We start from the raw sequence: 15,248 nt of genomic DNA, 5'->3' as shown, positions 1-15,248 counted from the left end.
ATCAGCAGGGAACAGCAACCAGACCTGACACCTGTGGCGGTCTCGGTGCCACACTGTGGTGAAACTCTGCCACTGCGATCTCCGTACGTCCTGATGGAAACACAGGAACACGCAGACGCCGGGTCGGCGCACAACCGAGTCCAACGTCAAGTACAGGTATGATGCAATCACATGACTGCGTTTCTTTATTTTCTCCTCTAAACTATGCACTTTAGTTTGAACATCTTATTTTCTTGACTTTGTATGTCATGTGTGATGTTTAAATGTCCAGCGTGTAAGAATTAGCGCCCTCTAATGTTGAGACTACAGATTGCAACAAATAGAGGACTTCCCCGCTCACCTCTCTCTTTCCCAAGTATGTCAGAGAAATTCAGAAGCTTTTACAGACTCGAAAGGATGTTTATCTTAGTTTGTGTAAATAAGTTTTTGCTTCTGCAAGATGGCTGGCTTCTTAAAGCAAGGTCCTTACCCTAAAGTACATAAAAGGGCTTATTATAAGGAGTATATAATGTCTGTTAGACAGTGAATATTGAAATAACCAGCTATAACTGTGTGATATTTGTACAGTTTAAAACTTCTAGTGTCCATAATTTACATTGGACTATAATTTAGAACAGTCAGGCTGTTTTTATGTCATTGCTTTTTTTTCAAAGGACGGAGAAAGTGTAAATTTCTGCAATAAAAAATCGATTCAAGCAGCTTTACCCTCTTTTCTTTCACATATATCCTGCGAGTCACATCCCTTCTTCAGTTTTTCACATTTTCGTCACCTAAAAAATTTGCTTATGCAGCTTTGAATATGTTTTTCTTTGTGCTTCCATGCCAGCAAACCACACACTTGTGTGACTTTTCTTATCAAGCAAATATATGAGAATATGTCTGTTGCACACATGGATTTGAATACATTTAAAACACTTTAAGTGGCCTCTCCTCTGCTCAGTCACTAGCTGTGACTGTGACACAGCACCAGCTGTGAAGCACTAATCTTCTGTAATTGGATGAACTCGCTGCTCCATCTTTCCCTCTGTTCCTATTGTCAGCGAGTGACTCTCTCTCACGTCTCCCACGCAGACGGTCGTCAGCGGCGACACTGTGGAGACCGAGCAGGCGGAGGCAGAGTGGACCGTCGCCCCAGAGACGGAGACGGTCGTCGCACAACAGGAAGAGAATTCGCCTGAACAGGAAGTGCTGGAAAGGTATAAGAGTTTTGTAAGACAGTTAAACTTTACAGCATGTTTTTGAGGCACAGGGATAAAGTTCTGACAAATGAACACACGTGTACGTCATCTTAAAAACATGTAGGAGGAGATTATTATTGAATAATTAAGGAAACATTTATCACTGACTCAGTTTCTTAACTTAACCTGTTGATAAATCCTCTAACTAAGTTTTAAACATTATTTTTAAAGCAGTATTTATATTTCTGCAAACATGTTACTGTATGTTTTATCGCATTTAAATGATAGAATTACCCTAAAGACAGTCTATCATGTTATTTAAGATACAGTCAGTGCCAGCAGATATTTGGGTGTCATCATTCAAGATTTAAAGGTCTACACGGATTACTTTTCACCCGTTTTGTCACAAAAAGTGAATTTCAGAGTCAGAAATAACTATATCCTTGAAAGTCTGGAGTTTTTTTGGTTAAAATTTCACGTCTGTATGGAATATGTCTTACTTGTTGTTGTCCCGATCAGGTTTTTCTTGCTCCCATATCTCTGTGAGATCAAAAGCATAGTAAATTAAATTAAATTAAATTAAAACATATAAATAAAAAAATCATATTACATGATCTTAATCAGCAGATGTCATAATAACCAGTGTTATACTAAAAAGTCAAGTCGTTTGTTTACATTAGGATGACGTATGTGGAGAAGACAGCTGACCTGATGGAGTCTACGGGTCATCAGACGTCACTGGTGTCGCAAAAACTGGACAAACTCATCACACGGTCCGTGGACATCTCCTCCTTCAGATTTGCTGACCAGAATCTGGAGTCCAACTTAAAGGTACATATTTGTTGTGTTGTAAAACAGCGTGAAATATGCAAATATTACTTTTTTTTCCTATTGTGTCTTCCAGGAGATGAACGAGAGGCTGAGGAAACCGTTGACGCAAAGCAGCCAAGAGGAAACACAACATCCAGAAACCACATCCCTCCACCAGACTCCCTGCAGCAGTGTTGGAGATCTCCAAATATTCCAACAGCAGCTGGGGAATGTTGAGTTTGCTGCCCAGGCTGGGGATCACTTCGTCTTAGCTGCTCTGAGTGAAGGCAAGGCAGAGATCCCAGCAGCCTTCCTGGCAAAGCCGAACACACACAGGCAGCAAGACGAGGCAGAGCAGGAGCTGGATAGACTTTCTTGGCAGAGACCGATGCAGCACAGTTTGCAGACTGAACAATCTGATGTTGCTGACGGGGATTTAAAAGCAGCGGGGACGATTCTGACCACAACTGTGACGCAACAGGAAGTGGTAACATCATTGCCAAGGAACACGGTGGATGTGGAGGAGGCCAAACACCAGGAGAGCAATGAGGAGTTTAGTCCTGTGAAGATGCGTGTGACAGAGACACATCCGGAGCAGGAGCATCCACCTCCACGTGAGGGGGAGCAGGAGTCAAGGTTGGAGGCTGAAGTGGATGCAGAGGTAGAGCCACAGAGAGAGGAGGAGGAGCAGAAGGCTGAAGGAGACGTGGAGGGTCAGAGGAGGAGAGGGAGCTGCGTTAAGGGAGAAGGAGAAGAGAAGCAGAGTTTTGTCCAGAGGAGAGCTGCCTTCTTAGGAGCACTGAGGGACATAAGGAGAGCAGCTGAACATGTGAGGCTACACGAGGCCACGCTGCCCGCTCTGCAGCTGAGGTAGAGTTTAATCTCTGTGAATCCTCTGATAACTGCAATGAAGAAGTAACTAGAATAACATTTTACAACAACTGAACAGGTGTTTCCCACACTTATTATACGGGGACCCATTTTATAAAGATGACAAACTGTCGTGGACACAATTTAAAACATAAAATCGAGCAAACATAATTCTGCGACTGATTTACAGCCATTTCTGTAACAACTAATATTATTTTGAAGTGTTAAATTACAATGGAACAGTGGAAAAGTGGAAAAGGGCATAAAAGCATAAATATGTCCACTCAAACCATGTTATTTCCCCCTCAAACATTTTTAAATCATCATCTACTATATTTTGCTCATGCTTAGAAAAATCGTACTTACGTAAAATGTCTTTTTACACATTTCTTCCTAGACTTTGTGTAGTATAATGTGCAGTACCTTTATCAGTGCTTTTTCCAGGATATTGTTAAGAGCATAAATGTCCACAAATTAGAGTTTATTTAGTTATGTCAGAAAACTAGAGTATAAATGACACAGAGGACAATTCTCACAGAAAGTGTATTTTTCTGCTCTGCACTCATGTCTTTATCTTCACCTTCATCTCCTTCAGGAAACGTGCTCTGACAGAGCTGGACAGTCGCCTCGCCGGCCTCCTCTCCGAGCTGCATCACGCACAACATTCTCCTCAGAGCGGCGAAGTCAAGGACGTCTGGGACGAGACGACGAGAGCTGTAACTGAACGGTAAAAGAAAAGAGCAGAAAACACAGAAATGTCCTGTCTTTCATTATTCACTACTCTGTCACTCCACTTGTGTTGTGTTGTTGATGATATACAGGCTGGAGCTTTGCTGTGTCCTCACTGAGCTGATGAAGAGGTTTCAGAGCGTGCGCGCTGAGCTGAGCGGGACGTTACAGAGAGCAGAAACCACCATCAGTGAAAAAGCCTCATACATGGGGAGAGAAAACCTGCAGAGGTTATACACAAAGGTATCACATGTCAACTGTTTTCTGAGCACAGATGTATGATTTATTAGATGTTCACATTAATAAGCAGTTGAACGGGTGTTCCTAATAAAGTGGAGACTGAGTGTCTGTGTTTCTGCGTCTGTTATCAAGGTTCAGGAAACGAAAGCTGAGCTTCACCACGCCGGAGACAGCATCGAGGATGTCCGCAGCGTCTGTCGGCAGATTCACACTCACCTGCGTCGGATGCCAGAGTGCGACGCCATCCTATTCGAGAGTGAAGCCGATACGCTCACGGACAGCTGGCTGGACGTGAGTGTAGCTGTGTTAAACTCTCAATTTTGACTGATTATTCTGTGTTTTTTAGCCTTTATGTCACATTTAATGCCCTGTTGTAGTTTATAGTTGTTATTACTTGTTGATATTTCTTCTTTCACAACAAAAAAATCCTTTGTTTATATATGTATATGAGTATTTCTCTACTTTATTTATTTATTATATATTGCCATTTGTCATCCTCCATATTTTTTGTTATACTGTGTTTTCTTTTTGTTCATAAAAGTGAATTTTGAACTGTGAAGTATTTCCAAATTTCAAACAGAGCAGAATTTACTCCCTGCTTTGTTTCATATTTGATGAACGCATACATGTGAGTGAATAAGTGAAGCGTCTCCAATCCAACAGCTCACACAAGGAATACAAATAAATTAAAAGACGTAAAACAAGTACAAATAACAAGCCCATTGAAATTAAAACAATAAATAAACTGTAAATAAAAAGGAGGAGAGATTTTTTTTTAAAAAGAGATTTAAAAACTAGGCCTGTCTAATTTGCAGGAGACTGAATAGGATCATTTAGGATGAGCAGAGGTTGGGTTTTCTGAAATGAGAGCTGTTGTTCACTGTGATCCTCGCAGATATCAGAGCGAACAGATTCCCACCTTGAAAACCTGCGTCTGGGCCTGACTCTGTGGGGTGGAGTCCTTCAGCTCGGAGCAGAGGTAGAGAACTGGACCTCCGCTAAAGTAAACACGTTTGTCCAGTCGCCGTCTTTTCAGTCCGAGGACGACATCGAGCCGCTGAAGGTAAAAAACCCTCTTATAATCTCGCACTTCTCTTGACTGTCTAATGAGAAGATAAATAAATACTTATAAATAATCATGTTTATGTTTGCAGAGTGAGATTGTGTCCCAGGAAAAGCGAGTGGAGCATTTTGAACGTAAAGCCAGCGAGATTCAGTCGCTGCTTCAAAGCACAGACCCGCTGCTGGAGCTGCAGGTGCAACGTGATGATGATGCTCACATGATGATGATGATGATGATGATGATGATGAAACGATGGCGTCTTGGTTTTTAAATGTTGTTTTGTTTTTTGTCCAGGTGACGGGGAACCAGATGAGGAAGAAGCTGGAGCAGCTGAAGGAGCTCGTTTCAGAATCCGAGGATGTTTACAGGCAGACGGTGGCTGCCAAGGAACAAATATCTGCCAGGACGACCGAGTGCTTCACATCCCTGCGAAGGATTCAGGAGTCTCTCCTCACTCTCAGGGGCTCAGACGTCTCAACAGTCCTTGCACAACTTAAAGTAAGTTAATAAAATAACACTCAAACTTTATATTAAGCTGTTCTAAGCTGTTATTTTCACCATTTGGTAGAGCTCTAATAATGTAGTATTTAAAGTGACACTATCAGCAATAAATACTTATTTAGAACCTTCATTTATCTAATAATTAATCATACTCTTAAATGACTTAATTAATTTATTTGAAAAATTCTAATCTTTACAAAACTGTTTCACACCCCTCCCCAACCTTTCACTTGGTTCGCCCCCGGAACCTTTAACCTGGTGTTTGTTCACCCTGGGAAGCTATTTGCCCAAACACCATGAGCAGCAGAGAGAAGTAACCAAACAAATGTGTTAAAAAACAAACAAACTGTAGAATGTTTGTAATGTTTGTAAAACTCGCCGAATGAAGCTGTGACGCGGTGACATGAAGTCCTGACGCTGAAACGTGGATTTTTATTCTCCTCCTCTTCAGGATTTGTGTCTGAAACTCCAGAGCCAGGATGAACAAGCAGAGGGTTTGATTGAGGATGTGCAGGTTCTGTCCTCCATCTCCAGTCCACATGGTCTGCAGAGTCTGTGCGCGGGAGTCGTCCGGCTGCAGGAGGAAGTCCGAAACTCGCACCAGCTCTTCTCTGAGGTGGAAGAACGCACTCAGCGGAACATCCAGGATCTGGACAGGTACCAGAGAAATGACCTGTCATCTAATGTGCACAGAGATAAGTGGAGTGTTGATTGACAGCAACTGTGTCTCATGAAACCACACATAATTCAATCTTTTATTGTTGTCCAATAGCTGTTTTTTTGCTTGACGACTTAGTGTGATCCTGCAAAAAAGACATGTAGCTCAACTAATGCCAAACAATGAAGCACTAGTGTCGAGTCAGTGGGTTACACGACATGGAAACTATTGAGGAAAAAAAGGATTCTCAATCAATATATAGTTTTTTTTAATTTGTAAAAATGTGAGGATTAAATTTAATGTTAAATGTAATGCATGAAATAATGTAAGAAATAATCAAATCTATTATTGTGATTCAAACATATTTAGTATTATATTCTATCACCTCGCTGACAGCTGCAGCCATGTTTTCATTATCAGTAACAAGAAATTAAGTGAAAGGCTGCATGAAATCGATCAGCTGGGCCCTGAGTTTGAGACCTCTGCTCTAGAGTTTACCTCGAGTGTGTTAGTTTACCACAATAAGCAAAATAAATAATCCCGGTGCACGTATTTTGTCACTTTTTAATCTACAGTGTGTTGTACATTTTTTTCAGGCTGCAAATGGAGTGTGAGCAGTTGGAGCGATGGCTTCAAGGCGCTGAGGAAAAAGCAGCCAAGGGGGAGGATGTTATTCTCCTGCAAGAGGAAGCTCTTAAACTAAGGTAACTAAGGTTTATTTTCTTTTAGAAAAAAACCCTGTAGAATCTGTAGAAACTGAGACCCCTACCCCTATTATTAAGGAATAATGAGCTGTTATCAGGGCTGTATAACAATGAGTATTTAGGTTAAATCCATTGACACAATACTGTAAATCAGTGTCTGTCAAACCCGCTGCTGTAAATGTCTGTCTCTACACATGAATACATACATTTACTCATAAGATTAACCCTTATTTAAGATGATAGCAGCATTTCCCTTTGTGATTTGTGACACATGGATTATGGAGGTGTGTATCGCCTTAAGATGACTCTGGGATGACTCGTTCATTGTTTGTTGTCTCACCAAAGTAGGAAAATTATACAGTTAAAGAGATACTGTAATTAATGTCACAAACCTGTTTCTATCCTGCTTTTTATTTCCATTTACAATGCAGCAGTAGACGGCCTTTTTAAAAGCCAGTAAATAATTAGAAGTTAAGTTCAATCCTCATGTGACTGTTCGGAAAGACGAGGTCACACATTAGTAGGTAAAGCATTTTGCACTGCAGAGACACTGCACCTTTTAAATACACTGTACATTGTGTTACGTGGGTTGTGTCTTTCTCAGCCTTTTTGTCTAGACTTTTTGTGTTTCTTTTATATATAACGTGCAAATAAAGCTAACTAAACTGTTCATTTAATGTTTCCAAGTATTGTTATTGTGAAGCACGTGTGCAGGAATTGTACAAAATTCCAAATGGGATTAAAAAATAATGCCTTAATTCAAGTTTTCCCCGAATAAATAATACACCACAAAATTCTAAAAAACTGTGATCCAACCAAAGGGAAGAGTGCTATATTTGCATAAATAAAGTGAATTATTATTTAGTTATTTTCTACACTTTGTTGGAGTGTAGTATATCTTTGGTAACCTTGACAAAGGCACGGCTTAGTTTTTTATGTCCATATTAACATCTGATATTGTGAATAAACAGTTTTCCAAACGTCACGCCCCCGCTGTTTTCTCTCTTTCTTTACAGAGTGAGGACAGACGTCCTCAGTCGGCTCGTGTCGTCCTTGCAAAGCAGTGACCTTCAGCAAACGGCACCGGTGCTTGAAAGCAGCAAACTTTTGGAGAGATACCGCAACTTCTACTCTGTCGTTCTACACGGAGAAGAAGAGAAGCAGCGTCCTCATCCTCAATCAACCGAGGTGAACACGTGTGGCGTGTCAGATGCGTGTGCTCATTTGATAGAGGTGCATTTATATTGGATAAAACTGGCAGGAAGTGCAGTGCACAGGTCCTTGAAATCCTTAAAAGTTTGTGAATTTGAAAAGAAAATGTTCTTGACCCTTGTCTTTGGAAATTCCATAAATAGACATGGGTCATTAAAAGTGGTTGAATTTTGTGCAAGAAAGGAGTAAAAGTTCATGAAAAAATAATTAATGTTCAGGTTAATGTTTGCACAGTTTCCTGTTTATATTATTCCACAGTCTCACTCCACATTTAGAAATTCAAAAGGTTTGATTTATTTTTAACTTCAATATTTGAATATGAAAGCTAAGAACATTCAGATACGGGACCTTGAAACCAAATGTTTGCATGATCTCTAATTACTACACATTTAATAACCCTGATTGACTTTTTTTCTGAAGTTTATATGACAATAACAGTTCTCAAGAGGTTATTTATGGCATATTTATATAGGGTGTGATGTATATGTACAGTATTAACTAATAAATCTGCAAGAACATATACAGACAAAAGGAGAAATAAAACAAAAACAAACAAACATCTAAGTAAAATTAAAGTGCCTCAACACCCAAATCCTAAACCTTGGGGACCTAAAATTGAGTAAATGTAACTAAGTAAAGGTTTTGTTTATACATGTTTTACAAGGTTTCCAGCAGATTATATGATCTGGTCTCTCATCTTTCACATAAAAACTGAGATTTTTCTATTTATCATACCACAGAAGATGTTGATCCATCATTGTCTCTACTCTTCAGACATTGCTGGAAGACTCAGCAAACCTAGAAACACAAACGTCCCAACTTGAAGCACCGAAGGACTCGATCGGTGACGGCAGCCTCTCCCACCTCCAGCAACACAAGAGGGCGCTAGACAGCAGCAGCATCACAGAAACCCTGGCAGTGCTCCTCACAGAGAACAGCAGCCTGACAGTTCATCAAGTGAAGGACGAGCTCTCCAGTGTTCACGCGGCTGTGAAAGATCTGGCAGAAAATGTTGGAAACCTGCGCGTCAACCGTGATGTGAGGCAGCTCAAACAGCAGTGGTGCGTCATACAGGTAACAGACACTTGAGTTAGAGTAGCTTCAATGAATTCACCTGTTTACAACGACTCAAACATTAAAAATAAATATATAAAAGCTTGTTTTCAATTTTGCTTCTCTCAGGACGTTGAAAGCAGGCTGACAGAGTTGGCCTCCAGAGTTCACACTCTGCAGGACTCTGACGAGTCCCGCGTCACACAGAAAGTCCCCCCTTCGGAAGCCACTGTGAACGTCAATGGAGTCACTAAAGACTTTGACAGGTACGACACAGAAGTCACATCCCTCAGAATGATTTGACTCACCAGTAATGTTGTGTGTACAGCACAAAACACAGAGGTCATTCAGTGTCAACATTTTGCCAAATATCCGACTAATACATGTATCAAAATAAACTACAGCTATTTCCTATGCGGGAATTCATAATTAAATGTTTTTGTTGTGTTGTTTCCTCTCTTTCTTTTTTGCGTTTGTTCCAACTGCAGCCTCCGGTCCGTCTTTCTCCAGAAGAAGCAGGAGTGTGCAGAGGCCACTGCTAACCGGGTGAAGGAGGTGGTCGAGCAGCTGCGGCGCTGGAGGCACACCGTAGGAGCTGAACCGGCATCACTCGGCCAGGTAATAACTCCTTTTCCTGTTTCATATGAAACACAGTAATCTGGGCTTCTGACTCGGACCCCTGGCAATTAAGTTAATCCACATCCATTATCCACAATAATAAAACTGTGGCTTGAAATAAGTGAATTTGAGACTGAAAGCACTTCCCTGAAAATGAGAGAGGCTGAAACATTCAATGAACTTGCTGCCGGCACAAACACTTTCATTCTTTCTTTTTTTTTTTGTAGTGCTGTTTGTGCTTTGAAGGAATAAATCTATCCATTATCCATATTTTTGTCCGTTCTTAAAATACCGGTCCATTATGCCCTCATTTAAAAAAAAGTGCTCATATAATAGAAAGTTCTCACACGGAGCTTGTGACTCATTTTGTATAACTGAACATCATGAACATGTTGTGACTCATTTTTATCATCGGTCTGCAAGACTGTTCGTCCTTTTACTTATTTAAAATTTTTTCTGTATGTTTCGTTGTGTGCAGAAAATAATCTGCTAGCTAGGAATTAAACGAATACTTCATTTACATGATGTTTTAGTGTGTGTATATTCAAATTGTATTTTATTATCCATAAACTTTTCCAGAATGGACGGTGGCCTTCACATACCAAACAGGATGTCTTTCCTCCTTTTTCTGTAGTTTAAATTTAAGATGCATGCTGTGGCTGTTTGGACTTTTGTAGAAACATGGTGACACAAAATGACAGCCTCTGTAAAAGCTAGGCCCTTAACAAATCTAAAAGGATACCAAGAACTGTTTGAGCACCGCTTGTGCAGGTAGCTGTGAGTTATAAAGAGAGTTTTACTGTTTCTTGTTGTTAAAACTTCTGTAAAACTTCTGTAAAAGCTTCTGTTCACCTGTCTTTGCTCCGTTAGGCAGCTGCCGATGAAGGTTCGCAGCTTCGACAATATCTCAGAGAGTTACTCGCAGACAAAGATTTTCTTCCAAACATTTTGGGAACAACAGCCTCAAAGGACCTGCAGAAAAAAGCCTCTATTGCTCTCACTGAAAGCTCCTGTGTACTTAATGCCTTGTCTGAATGCCAGGTGAGTTCCGTCCCCCGTCCCTGCAAAGCGATGACGACAATCATTTTTGGTATGAGATTAACACTTGTTTTCAATCTCCTTGGGTTTTGTGTAGATAACTCAAGGTCCAAATGAAGTGGAACTGGACAAAAGGGAGACGCACGGATCACATTCTGCTTCACTGGATGAGATGGTGGCCGTGTGTCCTCCAGAGCCTCCTTCCCTTTCTGCAGCAGATGAGGGAATGTCTGAAAGTGATCGGAATGAAAATCCGATCGTTACCAAAGCCTTGGTCAGCATTTTAGAAAGACAGCGTCCTTCAACTGAGCCGGCCGCAAACAATTTAGGAGGATCTAATATGGAAGCTGTAAGAGACGTGGAACGAGAAGACATTTCAGTCAGGAGCTTTATGCAATCAGCCAAAAACGGTGCCTTAGAACGTAATCACGTCCCAAATACAAAGATCCCACATGAGCCTTCTGTTGAAATCCAACAGTTGACTTCAAAATTACACTTGATAAATGATCTTGAGCCAGATGAAGGTCACACTGGGAACACTGATAGCAGCCTTCAAAGCGCTGAACACCCTCAGACGCTTTCTGGAAATAAAATGGAGCCTTTAAAGTCAGATTCACGTGAACCTGAACCACTGCAGGAAGACGCTACGTCAATCCTGGACTGTAACACATCTGTGGCCACGACACACAAAGACTTCCCACCTTCTGCCACTGAAGCGACGGCACAACCAAAGGGAACGACGGATGCTCTTGAGCGACTGACTCCAAAGACGGTGTACACGATAGTGCTGGAGATGGAGCCACGTGTCGCGTCGGAGAGGGAAAACGTCGGCGCGGAGCTGATCGCAGAAGTTTCAAACACGGGCTTCACTAAGCAGAGACTGGACCTGCTTTCAAAATCACTCAGCCCCAAATCTAACAAAACAGACGTCTTGAGGAAAAACCATTTAGCTGCGCATGTAGAGACGATTAAAGATTTTAAAGATGGCCAAGAAAAGGAGAGGGATATGGAGGTGACGCCAAAGAGTGTGTTTACAATAGTGTTGGACATGGAGACGCCTGTGCGACAGGGAAGGGGAAACGTTGAATCACTCTGGAATATCACAGAAGAAAGTCTTGGACCAAAATTGTCAGATAAGTCCTTGACAATGAGCACAGAGGTTAATGAGGTACAGTCTACAAGTGCCATATTACCAGAATCCCCAGAATTAAATCACGACATGGCATTTAATTCCTCCACATGTCAGCTCACTGCAGCAGAAACAACATTTCCCAGTGTCAAACTGGATGCGACAGATCTGTGTCGCACCGTGAGCTCAGTCATGTGCGCGGTGGAAAGTCCGGTGCAGAGCGGAGACACCTTCACTGCAACCTGTGACGATGAGCAGACGATGGGTGCCGACACTGCAGAGAGTGCAGGTACGGGAGGAGCAGCAGAGTTGACAGAAGGAGGAAACGCAGAGGAGGCGAGTGGCTCTGAAGGCCCGGAGTCCAACAAGCACCCGGAGGTGACAAAAAGACGAGGCATCGCTTTGTTGCTAGGAGATGATGGTGAAGACGAGTTACCTGCATCGCTGGAAGACGCAGAGGAGACGCAGGAACAGGTGGGCTTCATTTTAAACTTTATTCAAAACACATTATAATAGATGTATGGTTCTAATTTTATAATAGGGAAAAAATTGTGTGATAATACCATTTTATTATCATAGTCATCACCATGTGATGGTTATGGCGTGCTGATATCCTTATGTCCCATATCTCTGGGACATAAGGAATTTCAACTTATTATTTCATTTATACATCTTGAGTCACAAATAACACTATTATACAATCAGGTACAATTAGGGAGGGGGAGAGGAAAAACAATATCATTATATTGTGATTTTTTCTTTTTTTTTTTTAAAGATATTTCAGAAATAGCTAAAAGTACTAATTCGGTGCAACTTAGTTTTGGCTTGCTCTATCCATGTTTCACCTTAGCAGGCGCTATAGAGCCTTGTTGCAGCACACAGGTCAGAGCACTATGACAATATCGCATTTTCGCCACACCTGACCTCCAGGCCAAGTTTCCAGAGTTTTTATGCACGTTAACCCCCTCAAAAATGACCGGAAAGCCACAGAATGATAATAATGATGATAATAATAATAATAATAATCTAAAGGTTCCTTGTGCCTCAGAATATTATTATTATTATACCGTTTCGGCCCCTGGCGTTCATGCTCGGGCTGTAATTAATACTTAATGGTCAAAAAACAAATCTAGATCTAATTATTTGCACACTACAGTATATGCTCACAATAATAGCTTTATTCACCACAAAATACTTTTTTTCATTCTTGATTCATGTCTCTGAAGTTGGGTTTCTATTTTGTGTGCGTTTTAGCATCGCAATACAAAGTGCTGTGCAGTGGATAAAGATAAAAGAGAAGAGTAATAAATAGATATGCAAACATAATATAAACAACTAAGAACAATTGGGACAATTAAACAAGTATATATATTTTAAGTACCGATATACAATCCTCTTCTGTACAAAAGCATATCATCTCAACCCGAATAAACAGTTTTACCAATCTCATTACATAAACTTTTTTTGACATGACATGAATACGAGTGTTATACATCTGCTCTTCTGTCTCCATCTCAATCCCCCCACCTCTCTTCTCTGTCTCCTTTTTCTTTTCCCTCCCACCTCTCTTCCATTTTCTCCTTTCACCACAACCGGTCGAGGCAGATGGCAGCACATCTTTGAGCCTGGTTCTTCCTGTTAAAAGGGAGTTTTTGTTGATGTTGTTTTCTTTGTTCCTCTTCACTAACACAAGTTTTTTGCTCATCGTGTGAACTGTTGGGTTTCTCTTCTCTATTCTTCTCTCCATAATATCATAATATTTCTGCCCCTTATTATGTAAAAGTGCATGTTGGGATTTGGTGCTTCACAAATAAAATTTGAATTGATTGATAAACATTTTCTTTTACTTAGGGTAATATATCGGTAATTGTCATCACCAAGCTATTACCTTAATATTAATTTGGTAATCCCAGTATTTAAGTCAAGATACAATATTATCACAATATTTAAGTCATGATACGATATCACGATATTCAAGTCACGATATGATACGATGTCATCACGATATTTAAGTCACGATATGATATGATATTATCACGCTATTTAAGTCACAATATGATACGATATTATCGCGATTATTAAGTCACAATGTGATACGATATTATCACGATATTTAAGTCACAATATGATACGATATTATCACGATATTTAAGTCACAATATGATACGATATTATCACAATAATTAAGTCACAATATGATACGATATTATCACAATAATGAAGTCACAATATGATACAATATTATCACGATATTTAAGTCACAATATGATACAATATTATCACGATATTTAAGTCACAATATGATACGATATTATCACGCTATTTAAGTCACAATATGATACGATATTATCACGATTATGAAGTCACGATATGATACGATATTATCACGATATTTAAATCAAGATACAACAATATATTATTACGATATTTAAGTCATGATACAATATTATCCCAATATTTAAGTCATGTTACGATATCACAGTATATAAGTAACAATACAACAATATATTGTCACAATATGTAAGTCATGACACGATAGTATCCTTGTATTTAAGTCGCGATGATATTATCACAATACATTATCAGGATATTTAAGTCACAATATATTACAATATTATATTATTTGTAGCTGTTGCTAAAATATAAATAAATAATCAATACTTGGTGTCTCAAAAGTGATATAATATCACCATGGAAAATATTGTGATATCTCACTGTATACATTTTTTCCCCCACCCCATTTTTACTGTAATATTATGTCTTTATTACCACACTATTACATTGTTGTAACCAAGCTGGAAACCGCAACATTACCTCCCTATTAAAAAAACCCAAATGATTAGAATACTATATCACACAATTGCCATGATGACCAAATTTGAAGCCAGTATTTTGACATTATCAGATTAGACATTTATACTGCATATAGCCATCTGAATTGGCTATAATGTTGTGTTTATTATTCATGCAATTTTTTACAGGAATAAATGGATGTAATGAAATATCAGCAGGAGCAGAATTAATAGGTTTAAACTTAATAACCTAACTATCCCTATATACGTTTTCAGCATTACTACATCATATAAGCTAATTAACAAAGGTAAAATTGGGGATGTTGAGATTATAGCATTCACCCTCTAGGATGCCCCATAAAAACAGACTTTCAATATGAACATCTCCAGTGTCTGATTTATAGCTTTTAAAGTTTAAGAAACAGAATATGAAAAGTAAAACAAATTTAACAAATTTTTCCTCCTACTAAAGAAATCTGAGTGATGGAAAATAAGTGTGTCTGATGCCCCCAGACAAATTCACAGCCTTTGCTACCTTAAATTTCACACATCAAACATGGTATTCTGAGCTATTCTCCTGCCCTGATCTTAGCTTCACAGTAAAGTGAGTGGTTGTTGCTTTTTTTTGACATTTCACGACTGTCGTTTTATCC

The 15,248-nt window shown here is 39.7% G+C and overlaps 1 protein-coding gene across 4 annotated transcripts in view; it reads left to right on the top strand.

The window, feature by feature from the left end:
• The window catches only part of LOC131443253 (nesprin-2-like), a 97,570-nt gene that overhangs the window by 20,323 nt on the left and 61,999 nt on the right, over positions 1-15,248 (top strand). For all 4 annotated transcript variants that reach the window (XM_058612700.1, XM_058612701.1, XM_058612699.1 and 1 more), the window contains exons 27-44: positions 6-156; positions 1,072-1,196; positions 1,859-2,009; positions 2,083-2,858; positions 3,454-3,585; positions 3,680-3,830; positions 3,960-4,118; positions 4,723-4,890; positions 4,982-5,083; positions 5,185-5,388; positions 5,843-6,048; positions 6,646-6,753; positions 7,770-7,941; positions 8,740-9,039; positions 9,148-9,284; positions 9,507-9,636; positions 10,507-10,677; positions 10,772-12,277. In XM_058612700.1, coding sequence (XP_058468683.1) covers positions 6-156; positions 1,072-1,196; positions 1,859-2,009; positions 2,083-2,858; positions 3,454-3,585; positions 3,680-3,830; positions 3,960-4,118; positions 4,723-4,890; positions 4,982-5,083; positions 5,185-5,388; positions 5,843-6,048; positions 6,646-6,753; positions 7,770-7,941; positions 8,740-9,039; positions 9,148-9,284; positions 9,507-9,636; positions 10,507-10,677; positions 10,772-12,277 — 4,849 coding nt within the window. The remainder of the gene's footprint in view (positions 1-5; positions 157-1,071; positions 1,197-1,858; positions 2,010-2,082; positions 2,859-3,453; positions 3,586-3,679; positions 3,831-3,959; positions 4,119-4,722; positions 4,891-4,981; positions 5,084-5,184; positions 5,389-5,842; positions 6,049-6,645; positions 6,754-7,769; positions 7,942-8,739; positions 9,040-9,147; positions 9,285-9,506; positions 9,637-10,506; positions 10,678-10,771; positions 12,278-15,248) is intronic.

Source organism: Solea solea, chromosome 17 (assembly GCF_958295425.1).
Source record: "Solea solea chromosome 17, fSolSol10.1, whole genome shotgun sequence".
Classification (NCBI taxonomy): domain Eukaryota; kingdom Metazoa; phylum Chordata; class Actinopteri; order Pleuronectiformes; family Soleidae; genus Solea; species Solea solea.
The sequence above is the reverse complement of the archived record's forward strand: the minus strand, read 5'-3'. Positions and strand labels throughout refer to the sequence as shown.